The sequence below is a fragment of the Larus michahellis genome, chromosome 5 (genome assembly GCF_964199755.1).
Source record: "Larus michahellis chromosome 5, bLarMic1.1, whole genome shotgun sequence".
In the NCBI taxonomy this organism is placed as follows: domain Eukaryota; kingdom Metazoa; phylum Chordata; class Aves; order Charadriiformes; family Laridae; genus Larus; species Larus michahellis.
Window position 1 is genome coordinate 35408344 of NC_133900.1, and position 15114 is coordinate 35423457.

At 41.7% G+C, this 15114-nt stretch overlaps 1 protein-coding gene across 1 annotated transcript in view; it reads right to left on the bottom strand.

Moving 5' to 3' along the window:
• Positions 1 to 15114, bottom strand: part of GRID2 (glutamate ionotropic receptor delta type subunit 2) — a 765483-nt gene that overhangs the window by 309193 nt on the left and 441176 nt on the right. Inside the window, exon 3 of the mRNA XM_074589573.1 lies at positions 8591 to 8875. Within this exon, the coding sequence (XP_074445674.1) occupies positions 8591 to 8875 (285 nt within the window). The remainder of the gene's footprint in view (positions 1 to 8590; positions 8876 to 15114) is intronic.

Here is a 15114-nt window from a genome sequence, read left to right on the forward strand (position 1 = left end):
ACCACTTCATTCAATTTTTTTTTTACTACAGTTTGTATTAGAGATTTCCAAAAGACTTCTAAGAGTTGTCCAAGTGAAACAACCTCTTGCAAAGAAAGAAATTTTCCCTGCCTAGTGCCTCCAAAGATGATAATGTCTTAGAGCCTGGGGCTGTTTATCTTCAGCATTTACTTTCCTGTTAAAAATCACACCAAATTTGAAAAATTATACTAAAATCCTACACATCTGTACAACAGAGCTCCTTACCTCTGCCTAGATATAAGCCTTTATTTAATAGCAAGTAACCTATACTTATGTCTGTATGATACACCAACTCTCTCTGTAGGTCCCTACTGCTCTCTGTTGGTTTTCATAAGCATGAGGAACCATAATCCCTTTCCATGATTTCCTTTCCCGTGGGGAACAGCAAATGGACTGTCCTTACAGACTTCCTGGTAATAAACCAAGAGTGACTATGCGTGTTATAATCTTACTTAAAATAAATTGTTCTCTGAGTGTGCATCAATCTGCTCCTCAATAATTTTTTCTGTTGATTAGAAGTTTACACTATGGGAGCAGGAATATTTTATGAGTGTGAAGAACGTAAGTTACTGAAGCGATGCCAATAAACTAAGATTTAGAAAGACTGTAATAAATATTTTCTAGCTTTTTCCTGTCTTTCTGCTTCCCCTTTTTCTCGACTGGTTAAAGCTCTCAGACAGAAGTCTTCTTTTCAGTTTATGATACCACCTGACATTTACAGTGTTATTATGCCTAACTCGTACCTTTTTTCCTATGGTGGTATAATTTCTTCCATTCAACATGCAAAGTACTTTGCTCAATACCTTCCTCTTTTGATAATTTCCTTTATTTAGCTGCAAAATATCAGTTTACAAACTCAATTTTAATACTTCTGAGAAGATGATAAACCAATGTGTTGAGAGTTGAAAAATACTTAGCAAACAGCAATGGAGTTTGACACAAGGGTCACGTATTCAAGTCTTCTTGAAATAAGTCACTTTTCTGACACTTGCAGGCTAAGAATATACAAAAGAAATCTCACACCTGTGTCAAACCTTGAGAGATCACCTCATTTACAGCCATTACCCATTACACAGATATTAGGAGAACATCTACAGTTTTATTTTGACCTCAGCACTGAGGTTATAGATATAATAAAAAATTTGGTCTTCTTTCCTTACTAACACCACACAGATAGCTGTCAGGCCCAGCCTTCAAATACTTTATCTATTCCATCCTTAAAGACAGCAACATGAGAGAATGACAAACCCTCTCTTACCTTCCTACATATTCAGTTATAGCTCCTGGATGCATTTCCCCAAGTATTGTGTAGTCCAAAAGCAGAAGCATGGCCATTGTTCCACTAGAGAAATTTTATAGAATAGTTCAGTTGTCTCAGAAGTTGAATAATTTTAGGGTCAACCAAATATATATATTCAATTTCCAGTGCCAATGTCAACCAGCAAAAGCAAGCTGTTATGAAAGTTCTCACAAGCAACTGCTAACTTGCAATATAATTAAGTGACACATTAAAGTCACACAGATGAAGAATACATGTTCCTTTCCTTATCTGTATGACATCATAAATACTAATGGGAAAAAAAAAGTTCAAGAATAAGCTTGAATTAATTATATGTTTATTGAGGCACAGTGATGTAAATGAGCATGGAAAGTTGGCAAAGACCCAGATGAGTAATAAACAGTTTTAAGACTGTCTGGAGGCAGACTTGAGAATATTATAGTCATCAGGCAGCTGAAAACAGCCTCAGGGTAATTATAAACATTTGCAATCGATTAAAGAGAGTATGATTCTTTTATGAATCTTTATTAAACTTGCGTTAAAACTTTAAATGATTTGAAAATGTTATGTTTTTGAGCACATCTTTGTGAGTGGTTATCATATATTTATTTCTGTAAAATGTGTATGCAGGAAAGCGTCAATGGAACTTTATACAGTTTTTAAAGGGGATACTAGGAATCCAGAGCCCATACGTACAGATGGGCATCATCTCAGAATGTCACCCCTTTTACAACACAAGAGGCAGTCTCTCTGCAAGCAGGTCAGCCTTTCAAGTTCCAGGTATAAACCCTTCTTTTCCAGGATCTTTAAAAAACAGTACTCCAATCCTATAGCATTACACTCAATTTTTTCTAAAACAAACACCTTTCTGGGGCAGGGATGGGGAAAATGCCCTCTTTTATCTTCATAGTTTCACAGACCTCTGTGCTTAGTCTGGAATCCTCACTAATACAGCTCTCCTCCTTGAGATTGTATTTCATTTTGTGTCTTTCTTAAAAATCACAGAATGATTCGGGTTGGAAGGGACCTTAAAGATCACCTAGTTCCAACCCCCCTGCCATGGGCAGGGACACCTTCCTCTAGACCAGGTTGCTCAAAGCCCCATCCAGCCTGGCCTTGAACACTTACAGGGACGGGGCAGCCACATTAGTGATGTCACCAAGTACCTCACACCACTGCCTTCATCCTTTCCTGGTGCACAAATAATCTGAAACCCCTGTGTATGCTGAGGAGCAAGAGGAGAGATCCGTGAGGAAGTTTCTGTGAGACGGATACCCTCTAAACTTTCCTACTGCTAACCTCCTCTCTTGCCTTTCAGCAAAGTCTTCAATTACTTCTTCAATCTCCATTTGCTATGGCAATGCCTCCTTTAGCCTCACAGAGCAAATCCCCGTCATAGCCTCAATACGTGTTTTGGTTTTGTGGTTTGGTTTTTTTTTTTTTCTTCAGAAAAGTTAAAATTAAATTACCACCTAAGGGAATGGCAAATATCCACTGCCAAATATACGGGATATTAGTAGGAAGGTCAAAAAAACTGTAAGCAAAGGTATCTTGGTCCTGAAATCAGTAAACATGCATGAATCAACAGTGATGGTTGTATATCAAAGGCACACTGGGTTGAAAAATACAAGGTTAGACCAGAAATTTGGATAGAGAAGTGAGGTTTCTTAACTTTTTTTTTTAAATATAAAATACAGAAGAGTTTTAAAGTATAGCTGCTGCTACAAAAGAGAATAGGAAATAAAACAACATTAATTCTCCAGAAAAATTCATATTCCCCCAACCTTTCTAGATAAAATGAAGAATCTGTCTGTCTGTTTTGGTGCCAACAAAATATTAAAAATAAATATTTCCAAACAGCTAGACTTTCTCCCTTTCATCTTAGAAATGTAGAGATACCTACACTGTAAATTGCACGAAATTCACAATTATGTTCTTGCAATGATTGACTGGTTTCTTCATAAAGAATTTACTACTACAGGAAAGTACCTACCTATTCCTGGAAAATACAGTGAACTGTAAACTACCTGAAGAGTAAGATATGAATTACAAAAGCTTGCCCCTTGTTGATACACCACAGAGATAAAAACCAACAATATGCTGGGATTCTAGGTCAATTACTCTGCTTATATAGCCTGAATTCACACATTCAGATCTCAAACAACTATATAATTTGTTTTCCTGTGCATTTGACTGTGTAAGGGTCTTTTTCATGTTACTATTTGGGGACTTGCCACTGTCAGATGCCAGCCTGTGAGTGTGGCAGGATTTGCTGTTTCAAACTGCATTTTGTTTTGCTTTGAACTTGAAGCCATAAAGTAAAGATGTAATAACTTGCCAAAGCTTACTCAAAACATTCACAGATGTCAGTGGCTCTTTTTACAAATCTAAACTTTGCAATTTACAACGGTATAAGTTACACATTTATAGCATCCAGTCTGAAAAATGCCTTCATTGAAAAGGTGCTGATGGTCCTAAGGAAGAGTTCAGAGACCTCATGGAGGAACTGCCCAATCTCTACACCAGCTTGTAAGAAGGAGATGCACAGCTATCCTCTGCAGCAGGATAATCCTACGGTTTGAGCTGAGCAGTCAAGAATAAAAAGAGTAGGAGCCAATTTGGCTGCTTAGATGAAGTAAACTTGGCTTGTACATACTGTGTGGACAGTAATTTTAATAGCAGGTTGAGAAAGGCATCAATCTACTGCATAATTTTGCTGCATTTCATGCCGCCTACTCTTTAACTGTGTAAGAAGACTGTCCTTAATGGTATTTGAAGCAGCACAGAATTGTCCTCGAATGCTTTAATATCCTCATATGAAATTTTCTTAAAGAAAATCAGATTTCATGTCCTGGGCAGGCCTTTATCTTGTTTGATCTCAAGGAACAAAACACACTGAATATGAGGGGACTGAGTGCACTATTTTCACTGGGCATTTGATCTAGATCATCCCAGCAGAGAGCAAGGGTGGGGGGAAAGACGACTCATATTTTTGATTTTCACAAGTTCATCTGAGTTCATACACTAAAGGTAAAGATAAAATTGTAGTAAATGAAGTACAAACACCACCTAAGGCTGCTCAAGTGAAAGTGTTCTCTTTTCTTATCTCCTCACTCATTAACTATTATTGCGTGTTAGCCTCACTTTTGTTACTGGCAAGGATCTACCACTGACAAAAGACTACAGCTTTACTAAAATATGTTAGTAGTTACTCAGCTTAACTAAGCCAACAGCAGAAAAATACTCTTTTGTTTATTATCAAGGTGCCTTTTGTTTTGCTTTGTGTTAGAATAGTCAGCCTACCTCCAATTTTACTTGGAAAAAAGCTATCAGTGAAAAACTTAGATGTCAATTATTTTGGAAATGCATTTCTACATCACTTCTTCAACACCCAGCTGGTTATGACTTAATGAAAGAATTGCTTCCTTCAGAGACTTTAACATTCTTTGTTAGTAAAGAACCTTTAAGTAGTCTTGAATCATCTAGCATTTAGATAGAAGAAGTGCTAAAATGTTAAAACTGAATATACTTATCTACTCATATTCAAAAAAAGAATTTGGAAGTTCTAAAAAAGGACAATATTGGGGAAATAACTCAGCTCTGCAGAAAGATACACTTCCAATTATAAATAATTCTCTAGCTCTCTGATAATGAAAAGGAATCTATCATAGACTGCAAGATAAAAATCAAAAGTGTTTCAGTTCATAGGATTAAAAAACTATAATATTGATAAATTGACACATAAATGGTTGCAGCCTCTTTTAAAGGTGTAAGGGATGTGGTTTAGCACAGTATTTACTTTGGATATGAGCCCAATTTTACTCTAGGAAAAATTATTTTAAATTTGAAATGCACATTTTCTTTCACAGAGCAAAATTATTACTGGAAGTAATTTCAGTAATACAACTAAAGTATTTTGTTATGAATATTTAAATTAAATCACTATACAAAATAATTCCTCAGAAAGGAAAGTATTGGAATTCTGCTGGTTGCTGGAACCAGTTTAACAGCATTTTCATGTTTTCTAACTTACAAAAAAGATGGCAACGGTGCGGAAAAAAAATCAAGGATTAACAATATCAGAATCTATATTCCCATTACTTCTCAAGTGCCATTTACTGCTATGGAGACATCACTTAAGGTTATGATACACACCTTGAGAAGGAAAGATCACCACATACAAAAAAACCCCACCCACTGGGGCAAGAAATTGCTCTGTTTGCACAAGTGTCAGTTCTGCAGAGGACTGTGCAGAACGTGTCAATAATCTCTTCCTAATATGAATTTACTCCTAATGCAAGCGTTGATCTCCCACCTACTTTAATATTTAATACTAAATGTTATGTTAAAATGTCTAATATTAACTGCTGCGAGCAGTTAAACTGAGCAAAGCTTCCAACCAGAATTTGATTTTAGGTCTGTATCAGCTAAGAAAAGAAATAAATCTCATATCATGGCAGATCCTTTCAGGCAAGCTGAGGAATGGGACTGGGATCTTCCAGAGGGAATTGCAAGCTGCACTGACACTTTGACGAACAGGATGGCTTAGCCCTGGACCTCCACCCCATGTCTGTATGCCCAGTCTTGATTTCTTTCTAGAACAGGCACAGAAACTAACAGCAATGTTCCCTTCCTCAGTCTCTTCTGGGCTTCTTGGGACATCTCTCTCTTATAAAACCCAAACTGATGTTGTGTGCGTTTGTTTTTTTTAAAAAAGTATTTCTATCTATAGACCCATGTAAATGAATGGCTTTATCAAACATCACAGAATCGTAAAATAATTAGAGTTGGATGCGACTTCAGGAGGTTACATTGTCCAACCTCCCGCTCAAAGCAGGATGTATATGGAATTCAGACTTTTCCACTCTATGATCCATTAACAAATGATTCCAGCATCTCTTTTCACACCCTGAATTTCTCTGCCCCTCCCTGTGTGCAAGCCCCTCTTTGGTCAATATAGAAGCCGGGAAGAGAAAATTTGCACTGCTGACATACTGGAAATGCTTTGAGTATATTAATAAAATAGCAGAAAAAGGGGAGAAAGTGACATAATTTGTTAAGGTTTATAATAAGCTCCTGGCAAGATTGCTCTCTAGGGACTGCTAAGAAAATAATGTCATCACAGGTACGAGGAAAACTACTGCCATAGATCAAAAAATGGCTAAGAGAATTAAGAATAGGAAAAACACTTTGTCAAGCCTAATGATTTCACCTGAAACAGGGTAGTGAGGCATCAGAGAAGCATTCCAGTATGAGCGAGCAAAGGGACTGGAGAGACAGAGAACTCTCAGGGTAATGGGAATAACAAGAGAGGCCTCGGGTAAGAGATGGTGATCTGAAACTTCTGCTCCCTTGTTCCTTATTAAAAGTGGAGGAGGAGATAGTCAACGACATCAGCAACATAAAATTTTATAAAGAAACTGTAGGAAGCTTAAAGAGAATATAGAAACTGCTTGGTGCCCTAGGATAGCTGTTGAAATCAAGGATTTGGCACAATTTAAAAAAACCATTATACTTTTGTACAGATAATAGCCCTATTCAGAGTTGCAGGTTATCTTAAAACTCAGGTTGCATTAAAAATCTTTCTGGACATGGTGTTAGTCACAAACTATGTACGCACACAAACAAACAAACAAAAAACCCACCACACAAAAAACCCCACAACAGAGATCCCCAAAAACCCACCCAAAATACCCAAGCCGGACAAATGGCTAGAAAGGGGACAGACTGCTCAGTATATACAACTGAAGACTTCTTTTTTCCACCTTCTCAAGAGGTACATGACAGTGATCACTGATCACAGTCAGATTACCAATCTGCCTTGGCCAGCATGGTATTACTTGTAGACTGCTGCAGTCACAACGCCACAGAGGCTGATGGAAAGGCTTAATATCTGCCACATGTCACGTCTGGGGATGATGTGTCACTGAATGAGCTGCCGGTCTGAAACTTATTCCTTGCAGGCAGCCATCTGTGTTACATAAGTCATACCATGATGAGATGCTTACCCAGAAATCAAGGACAAAATGACATGGTGTCTGAACTGCATTCTCAATTTAAAATTTGTTTGAGGTTTTTAAACCCCAAAATACATGCAAAAAGATACGTTTTAGCTGGTAAGATTATGGTCTTCTTCATAGGTACACCAGTACTTAAATACACAAACTCGTAAAACGTGAGCAAAAATACTCTTTGCTGCAAGCTCTTTGGATGGGTTTTTATGTGTGTGTTCCTTATGCTATGGCTGGTGCTTTTAGGTGCTGCTTTGTTATAAATAGGAACTCTCCTATTCATCATTTTCTATCTTTCTAATTTAAGAATTTATTATGTAGCCTGGGAACAAAAATCAATAACACCTGACCTGAATGAACCAGATAGTATGCACAGCGAATCGCTGAAGCGAGCATTTTTCCATAGCTTGAAGATTTAACTTTGAAAATAAGTTTTAAAATGTTCATCCAAACCAGTCATGATCACTGATGAATAATAGATGCATCTGAAGAAAACAGGTCTGGTTTCAAAGCAATTTTCCATAGAAAAAATATCATAAAATTAGTTAGATAAGGCACCTATACTACAGAAATTTGTCCAGCTCTGCTCTCAGCTGTATAAAATATCTGTACAGAACTCGGCTGAGTCACTGAGCTGAACGGCACAGTCTGATGATGCCACCGTCTGTGTCGCACTTACTCTATTATAAAACAACCGTCAATTCAGCACCGTCAGGAACACTAAACGAACTCAAAAAAGACGGAACATTGTCTTCTCCAGCTCCTCCTCCTCAAGTTCTTCCCTCTACAGAAGTTGTCTCTACAAGTTTCATGTTTACGAACAGCATTCTTGCCAAGGTCTCTGTCCTACATTCACCACTGCTTCAGCTTCTGGCCATCAAATATATGCCAACAAACAGGAGAGATTCACCATGCAAGAAACAATTCTACAGCTTGTTAAAACTTCGACATTGCCTCTTGAATTATCATCTTATATTTCTATAGTCCAAAAACCAAGAGAGCTTGCTAAAAAATTTTATGCTTCATAAAGACTGGCAGTATAGAAAGCCAGATGAGTTCTCCATTTATCAGCCAACTCTAACAAAGAAATTATCAAATAAACCTGTAAACTTTGATGGATTTTAGAAACAGATTTCTCTGAGGTGCTGTGAAATGCTGACAGAACCATAAATGTTCACAAGCAAAACATAATCTAGTCAAAGAATATTAAGATGTAATGTGACTGCTTTCAAAAGACTTACGGATTTGACAAAAATCACCCCAATGAATAAATACTTACCATAGTCATTATCATAAAAAATAATGAATTTCTGCCAGGCGTATTCTGTGACCACCCTCAAGATGACATCATTTAAGTAGACAGGGGGGCGGACGGAGAGTGTGTAGTCATCATTGCGGTTGCTCCTGGTGAGCCCGCAGCCGCTCCTTGGCGTTCCTGCCGTTGAGCGCTGGATGAAGAGGTGAGGGATGTGCATGGCATCTGCCAGCGACTGCAGGGATCCTGCTGACGTGCAGCCAATGGAGCTGACGAGGGCCAGGATGCCTTGGTTCATCAGGTCACAGGCTGTAAGAAAACACAGCGATATTCAAGATGAGAGCGGTTCAGTGCACAGGGCCTATTTTGCAGTTGAAACACAGACACTGCAAATTTAAACACAACAGGTTCCATCAAGTGAAATATGGATAAGATTTTGCACATTGAGTAATTCAGACCTAAAATCCATGAAAGTCACGGGGCTTCTCTAGTCACTCTGAGCTGTCTTGTGGTGGAAGCTGGAAGACTGCCCCATCCACCTTGCCCAGAAACGAATTATCCCTTGAAAATGAGACCCACCCCTGGGCCTTCTGAGGAACACTAAGAACTGATTCCAGCTACCAAATTAACATAACCACCCAAGCAGATAAGCACTCTTCAAAGTCTAGCACAACAGCTCCATGAATAGGATCTTTGCATTACACAGAGAAAACTTGAAGAAATAACAGCTCAGGCTTGCCATCAACTTTCGAAGACAACTGAATAGAATCACATACATTAACTTGACCAAGCAAAAACTGCTTTGCTTTGGGGTTTTAAGAGATATATGCAATAATCTTATATAACTTATTATTTTTTCTTTTTTTTTTTCAAAAAAAACCACTCCAACAAAAAAGCTAACCTTATAAGTAGCAAAATGTTTTCAAAATTCAGTGAACAGTTTATATACATTTACTCTCCTCACTTCCATAAGAAAGGCATGGAGTTGTTTACATAAAAAATAACACCTTTTAACTAACAGTCCTGTTAACGAAGCTTGAGCTACAGCAGTCTGAAGTACAACACCAATGACATCCCCATTAATACCGAAGGTGTTTATCATGATTAATGTTAATGCAATCAATAAATATAAAAAGAATTAATAATGATTGGGTCTGTAATTCTGAAAGATTATGCCGTGAAATAAAGCAGAGTCAAGTGTTTATATTGGGTTTCTAACAGACTTGAGAGCTTGAATGAAGAAACAACACAGGCTTGCAGCATAATTCCCCAGAGCACACCCAAGGCTAAATTTTGAAACACTCAATTTGCCACTGGCAAAGCTACACGTGCAGTTAACCTGCATTTACACATGTAAATTAGGTAATGGGACGGTAAGGAGTAATATGTATTTACATATGCATATCTAATACTAAACTGTGCAATTACTTGTTTTGCAGGAATATTCTGCACACACGACAGGTGCAGCCAAAACCAAGAAACCCACATGTGAGAATATATTCCCCTAAAAATACGAAAACATATTTTAGCTCCAGACCTGTTGTCTCATATCATATGTCTCTTACTCACGGTGAGTAATGTTTTACTCCACCAACACTTATTGATCTCAATGGGAATATTTACAGTGTGAGGAACAGAGTTCCGCATTCAGGCCCATGAGGAGCTTGACTTCATAGCCAAAGGACAGCACCGGAGGTCAGGAATGCACAGATCCACCTTCTCCTAAAGCCAGTGCATTATTCTCGTTAAGACACAGAGATATGGAACATGTCACGGTGGATTCCCAGGGTGTGCTGATGCCACCGAGACTCTGTCCGATAGGAACACTTCTGAATTCCTTCATACAGATAAACATGGGAAGGGCGAGTTTTCCCACAGAGAGGTTTCAAAGTGTTGGCTTAGGATAAAGCGTTCCCTCTGTATACGCTCTGAATATTTCTCAGCTTTTGGGCCAGCTTCTGGGCTTTCGGTTACAGGTAATCCATTTTCAATAACCATAAGTATCCTTTTTCAGAAAAATATCAAATATGTTTGGTAATTGGACAAAACAATTATCAGTATATCACAAGTTTCTAATATACAGAACACTTCAAAACAATCTTGTGAACTATTCATCTTTTATGCTGTTTGTTTACATTCTTCATCATCACTTTCAACAAAGATAAAAGGCTTGTTGAACTATCTTTTTAGGGACATACTGAATCTCTCTTCAGATATGGTTCTCCCGTACCAAGTACTGCAATATCTAGGTTGCATATCCCAGTGAGAATGCTACTACTTGAGAAAGAAACTATTTTCATTGATATATTGATCTATTGAACAATAGACACCTGTAGCTGTTTATATGTCACTAGATATCCTTATAGCTGGATATCAATAGATGAATAAAATTGATGTTAGATTTCGCAAAAGCCTGCTTTTAATTCAATAAAAATTTAAGTCTACATAGTCCTGATGCCACCTGTTCAAATAAAATATGTATTGTGGCCCTCCAGCCTCTCAAACATGACTTTTAAAAATATAGCAGAGTCGGACTGCATTACAAAAATTGCTTGAAAATGCCTAAATTTCCAGGCACACTTTCAGACTGAGAATAACCAGTACCCTCCCTGTCATACTATGAAGTGGGAAACATGCTTTTAGTGAAAATTGCTATTGAAACATGAAGGGGAAGAAAACAGCACGAAACATTTAGCTCCACAGGGCCGAATGCTAATACTGGCAAACAAACTGAATACAGGATTAAAACCCTCTCTCTTGACACTGCACCACATTTGTTACAATAGCCTCAGGACTCAAGTTGCCCGTGTGGCTCTTTCTTCCATGATACGCTTATGAGAATCGTGTGTGCTGGATTGGGGCAATATGCACTTAATTATGCTCGCAAATGGACCTTATTCCTGTACACTTAGAGACTATTTAATACACAGAGAATTAGCTGCTGGAGAAAGGGCTGTTATCTCAAAGGCAGCTTTTCTAGAAAATGAGGGCACGAGTTGCAGAGTTTGCCTCTGAGTCAGTCCAACTGTATTATTCTTTGAATAGAAATATAATTTCTACAACACATGCACATATAAAGTAAGGCCTATACGACACGTCAAATTGTCGTGCACGATATTCACCTATTCCTTAGTCAAGCAGAACTTCTGTTGGCTCCAGTGGAAGAGTTGATTGGTAAAAAGCGTAAGACTGAGGTCTACCTGTTTTCTTAACCCCTTTCCCCCCTCAAACAGAAGTCCCATTAAAACCTTTTCCTAGCCATCCTTGCCGAGGAGACCAGCTCCCGCGCAGGTAAGGCCGCACCGGGGAAGGGAATCGCGGCAAAAAAGGGCCGGCAAAAGGGCTCGTTTTCGAGGCTTTTCGAAGCCGGGAAAAGCGGCCAGCCCGGGCCGGTACCGGCGCTCCCGGGGGGCGGAGGCAGCTGAGGAGCCGAGGGCAGCGGCAGCCCCCCCGCGGCAGGTCTGAACGGGGCGGGGTGGGACCATTCCCCCCGCCCCCCGTCGTAAAAGAAGCCCCTCGGGCGCGCAGCGGGCAGGTCGCTGGGCGCTGAGGGAGCAAGGGGCGAGTGGGCGTCGCCTGGGCCTCACCCAGGGAGTCACCCGGGAGCACCAGGACAAGGGTGGGCTTCCTGGGCTGGCGAAGAGGGCGGCCAAACAGGGCGCGACACAACAGTCCGGCCACAGCAGTTTGCACGGCAGTTGGTGCAGGAGAGGGCTGAAAGACTGCCAGCCCGGCCAGGAAGCGATGCTATCTTCCCAGAAGACGACCATGGCATCCATGAGCTCCACACCCACCAGGTCTGATGCAGCCTCTCAGACAGAGCTCCTGTGGGAACGTGCTGCCACACAGACATCATGGCTGCAGGGTGTGCCCTGCTCTTGTGCCAGTGTCGGATGGCAGCAGTGGGCACGCCTGTGGGAGATGTGCCCAGGTAGAGGAGCTCCTCCACTTAGTGATGGAGCTCAGGGAGGAGGTTAGCAGGTTGAGGGCCATCAGGGAACGCGAGAGGGAGATAGATGCTTGGAGCAGAATCCTGCATCCCGCGACAGAAACCAAGCAGGCAGACAGAACCCCTGCAGCAGAGAACTCCCTGTCCTCTCTCCCTCCGACTGAAGGTGGTGACTTGGAGGACAGGGGCAATGGCATGCACAGTCCAGGAGGTTCCTCCAGTGTATGGATGATAACTTTATGACACAGGTGGTGCAGGAGCCAACAAGGAGAGGAGCACTACTGGACCTGGTACTGACAAACACAGAGGGACCTGTGGAGGACATTAATGTTGGGGGCAGCCTTGGTTGTAATGATCATGTTAAGATAGAGTTCAAGATCATGGGCGGTATTCACAAAACAACAAGAAGTAAAATCACAACCTTGGACTTCAGGAGGGCTAACTTTCACCTCTTCAAGAAACTGCTTGTAGAGATCCCGTGGGCTAGGGCTCTGGAAGGCAATGGGGCTCAAGAGAGCTGGTTGGTATTCAAACACCACTTTCTCCAAGCTCAGGATCGGTGCATCCCTAAGAGCAAGAAATCGGCCAAGGGACACAGGAGATCTGCATGTTTGAGCAGGGAGCTTATGAAAAAGCTCAAGTGGAAGAAGGAAGTTTACAGTAAGCGGAAGAAGGGACTGACCACTTAGGAAGATTACAAGAACGCGGCCAGAGCGTGCAGGGATGAAACGAGGAAAGCCAAGGCCTCCTTGGAATTAAACCTGGCAAGGGATGTCAGACTCAACAGGAATGGCTTCTTCAAGTATACTGGAAGCAAAAGGAAAACTAGAGAAGTTGTGGGCCCACTGTTGAATGAGACAGGAGCCATGGTGACGGAGGATGTGGAGAAGGTGGAGTTACTGAATGCCTTCTTTGCTTCAGTCTTTACTGCTCGGCCCAGCCCTCAGGAGTCCCAGACTTTGGAGAAAGTAACAGGGAAAAAGGAAGACCTCCCCTTGGTTGAGGAGGATCAAGTGAGAGATCAATTAGGTTAATTAGATATCCACAAGTCCATTGATCCTGATGGGATGCACCCAAGAGTGCTGAGGGAGCTGGCAGAAGTCATTGCCAGGCCACTCTCCATCATCTTTGAAAGGTCCTGGAGAACAGGTGAGGTGCCTGAGGACTGGAAGAAAGCCAATGTCAGTCCAGTCTTCAAAAAGGGCAAGAAGGAGGAGCCGGGGAACTACAGGCCGGTCAGCCTCCCCTCCATCCCTGGAAAGATGATGGAACAGCTCATTCTGGGCGTCATCTCAAGGCATGGGGAGGAAAAGAAAGCTATCAGAAGTACTCAACATGGATTCACCAAGGGGAAATCATGTCTGACTAATCTGATAGCCTTCTATGATGGCATGACTGGATGCATAGATGAGGGGAGGGTGGTGGATGTTGTCTACCTTGATTTCCGCAAGGTGTTCGACACGGTCTCCCACAGCATCCTCATAGGGAAGCTTCGGAAGAGTGGGTTAGATGAATGGACAGTGGGGTGGATAGAAAACTGGTTGAAAGACAGAGCTCAGAGGGTCGTGATTAGGGGCACAGAGTCTAGTTGGAGGTCAGTGACGAGTGGTGTTCCCCAGGGGTCAGTACTGGGTCTGGTCCTCTTCAATATATTCATCAATGACCTGGACAAGGGGATAGAGTGCACCCTCAGCAAGTTCGCTGATGACACAAAGCTGGGGGGGGTGGCTGACACACAGGAAGGCTGTGTCACCTTACAGAGAGACCTGGACAGGTTGGAGATCTGGGCAAAGAGGAACCTTATGAAATTCAACAAGGGCAAGTGTAGGGTGCTGCACCTGGGGAGGAATAACCCCATGCACCAGTACAGGTTGGGGGCTGACCTGCTGGAAAGCAGCTCAGTGGAAAGAGACCTGGGAGTCCTGGCAGACAACAGGATGACCATGAGCCAACAATGTGCCCTTGTGGTCAAAAAGGCCAATGGCATCCTGGGGTTCATCAAGCCGAGTGTGGCCAGCAGGTCGAGGGAAGTCATCCTCCCCCTCTGCTCTGCCTTGGTGAGGCCGCACCTGGAGTACTGTGTCCAGTTCTGGGCTCCCCGGTTCAAGAGGGACAGGGAACTGCTGGAGAGGGTGCAGCAGAGAGCTACCAAGATGATTAGGGGACTGGAACACCTCTCTTATGAGGAAAGGCTGAGGGATTTGGGTCTCTCCAGTCTGGAAAAAAGACGGCTGAGGGGGGACCTTATCAACACTTATAAATACTTAAAGGGTGGGTGTCAGGAGGATGGGGACGGGCTCTTTTCAGTGGTGCCCGGGGACAGGACAAGAGGTACTGGGCACAAACTGGAACACAGGAAATTCCACCTCAACGTGAGGAGGAACTTCTTTACTTTGAGGGTGGCAGAGCCCTGGAACAGGCTGCCCAGAGAGGTGGTGGAGTCTCCATCTCTGGAGACATTCAAAACCCACCTGGACGCGTTCCTGTGCAACCTGCTCTAGGTGACCCTGCTCTGGCAGGGGGGTTGGAGTAGATGATCTCTAGAGGTCCCTTCCAATCCCTACCATTCTGTGATTCTGTGATCCAAATCTTTCAACTC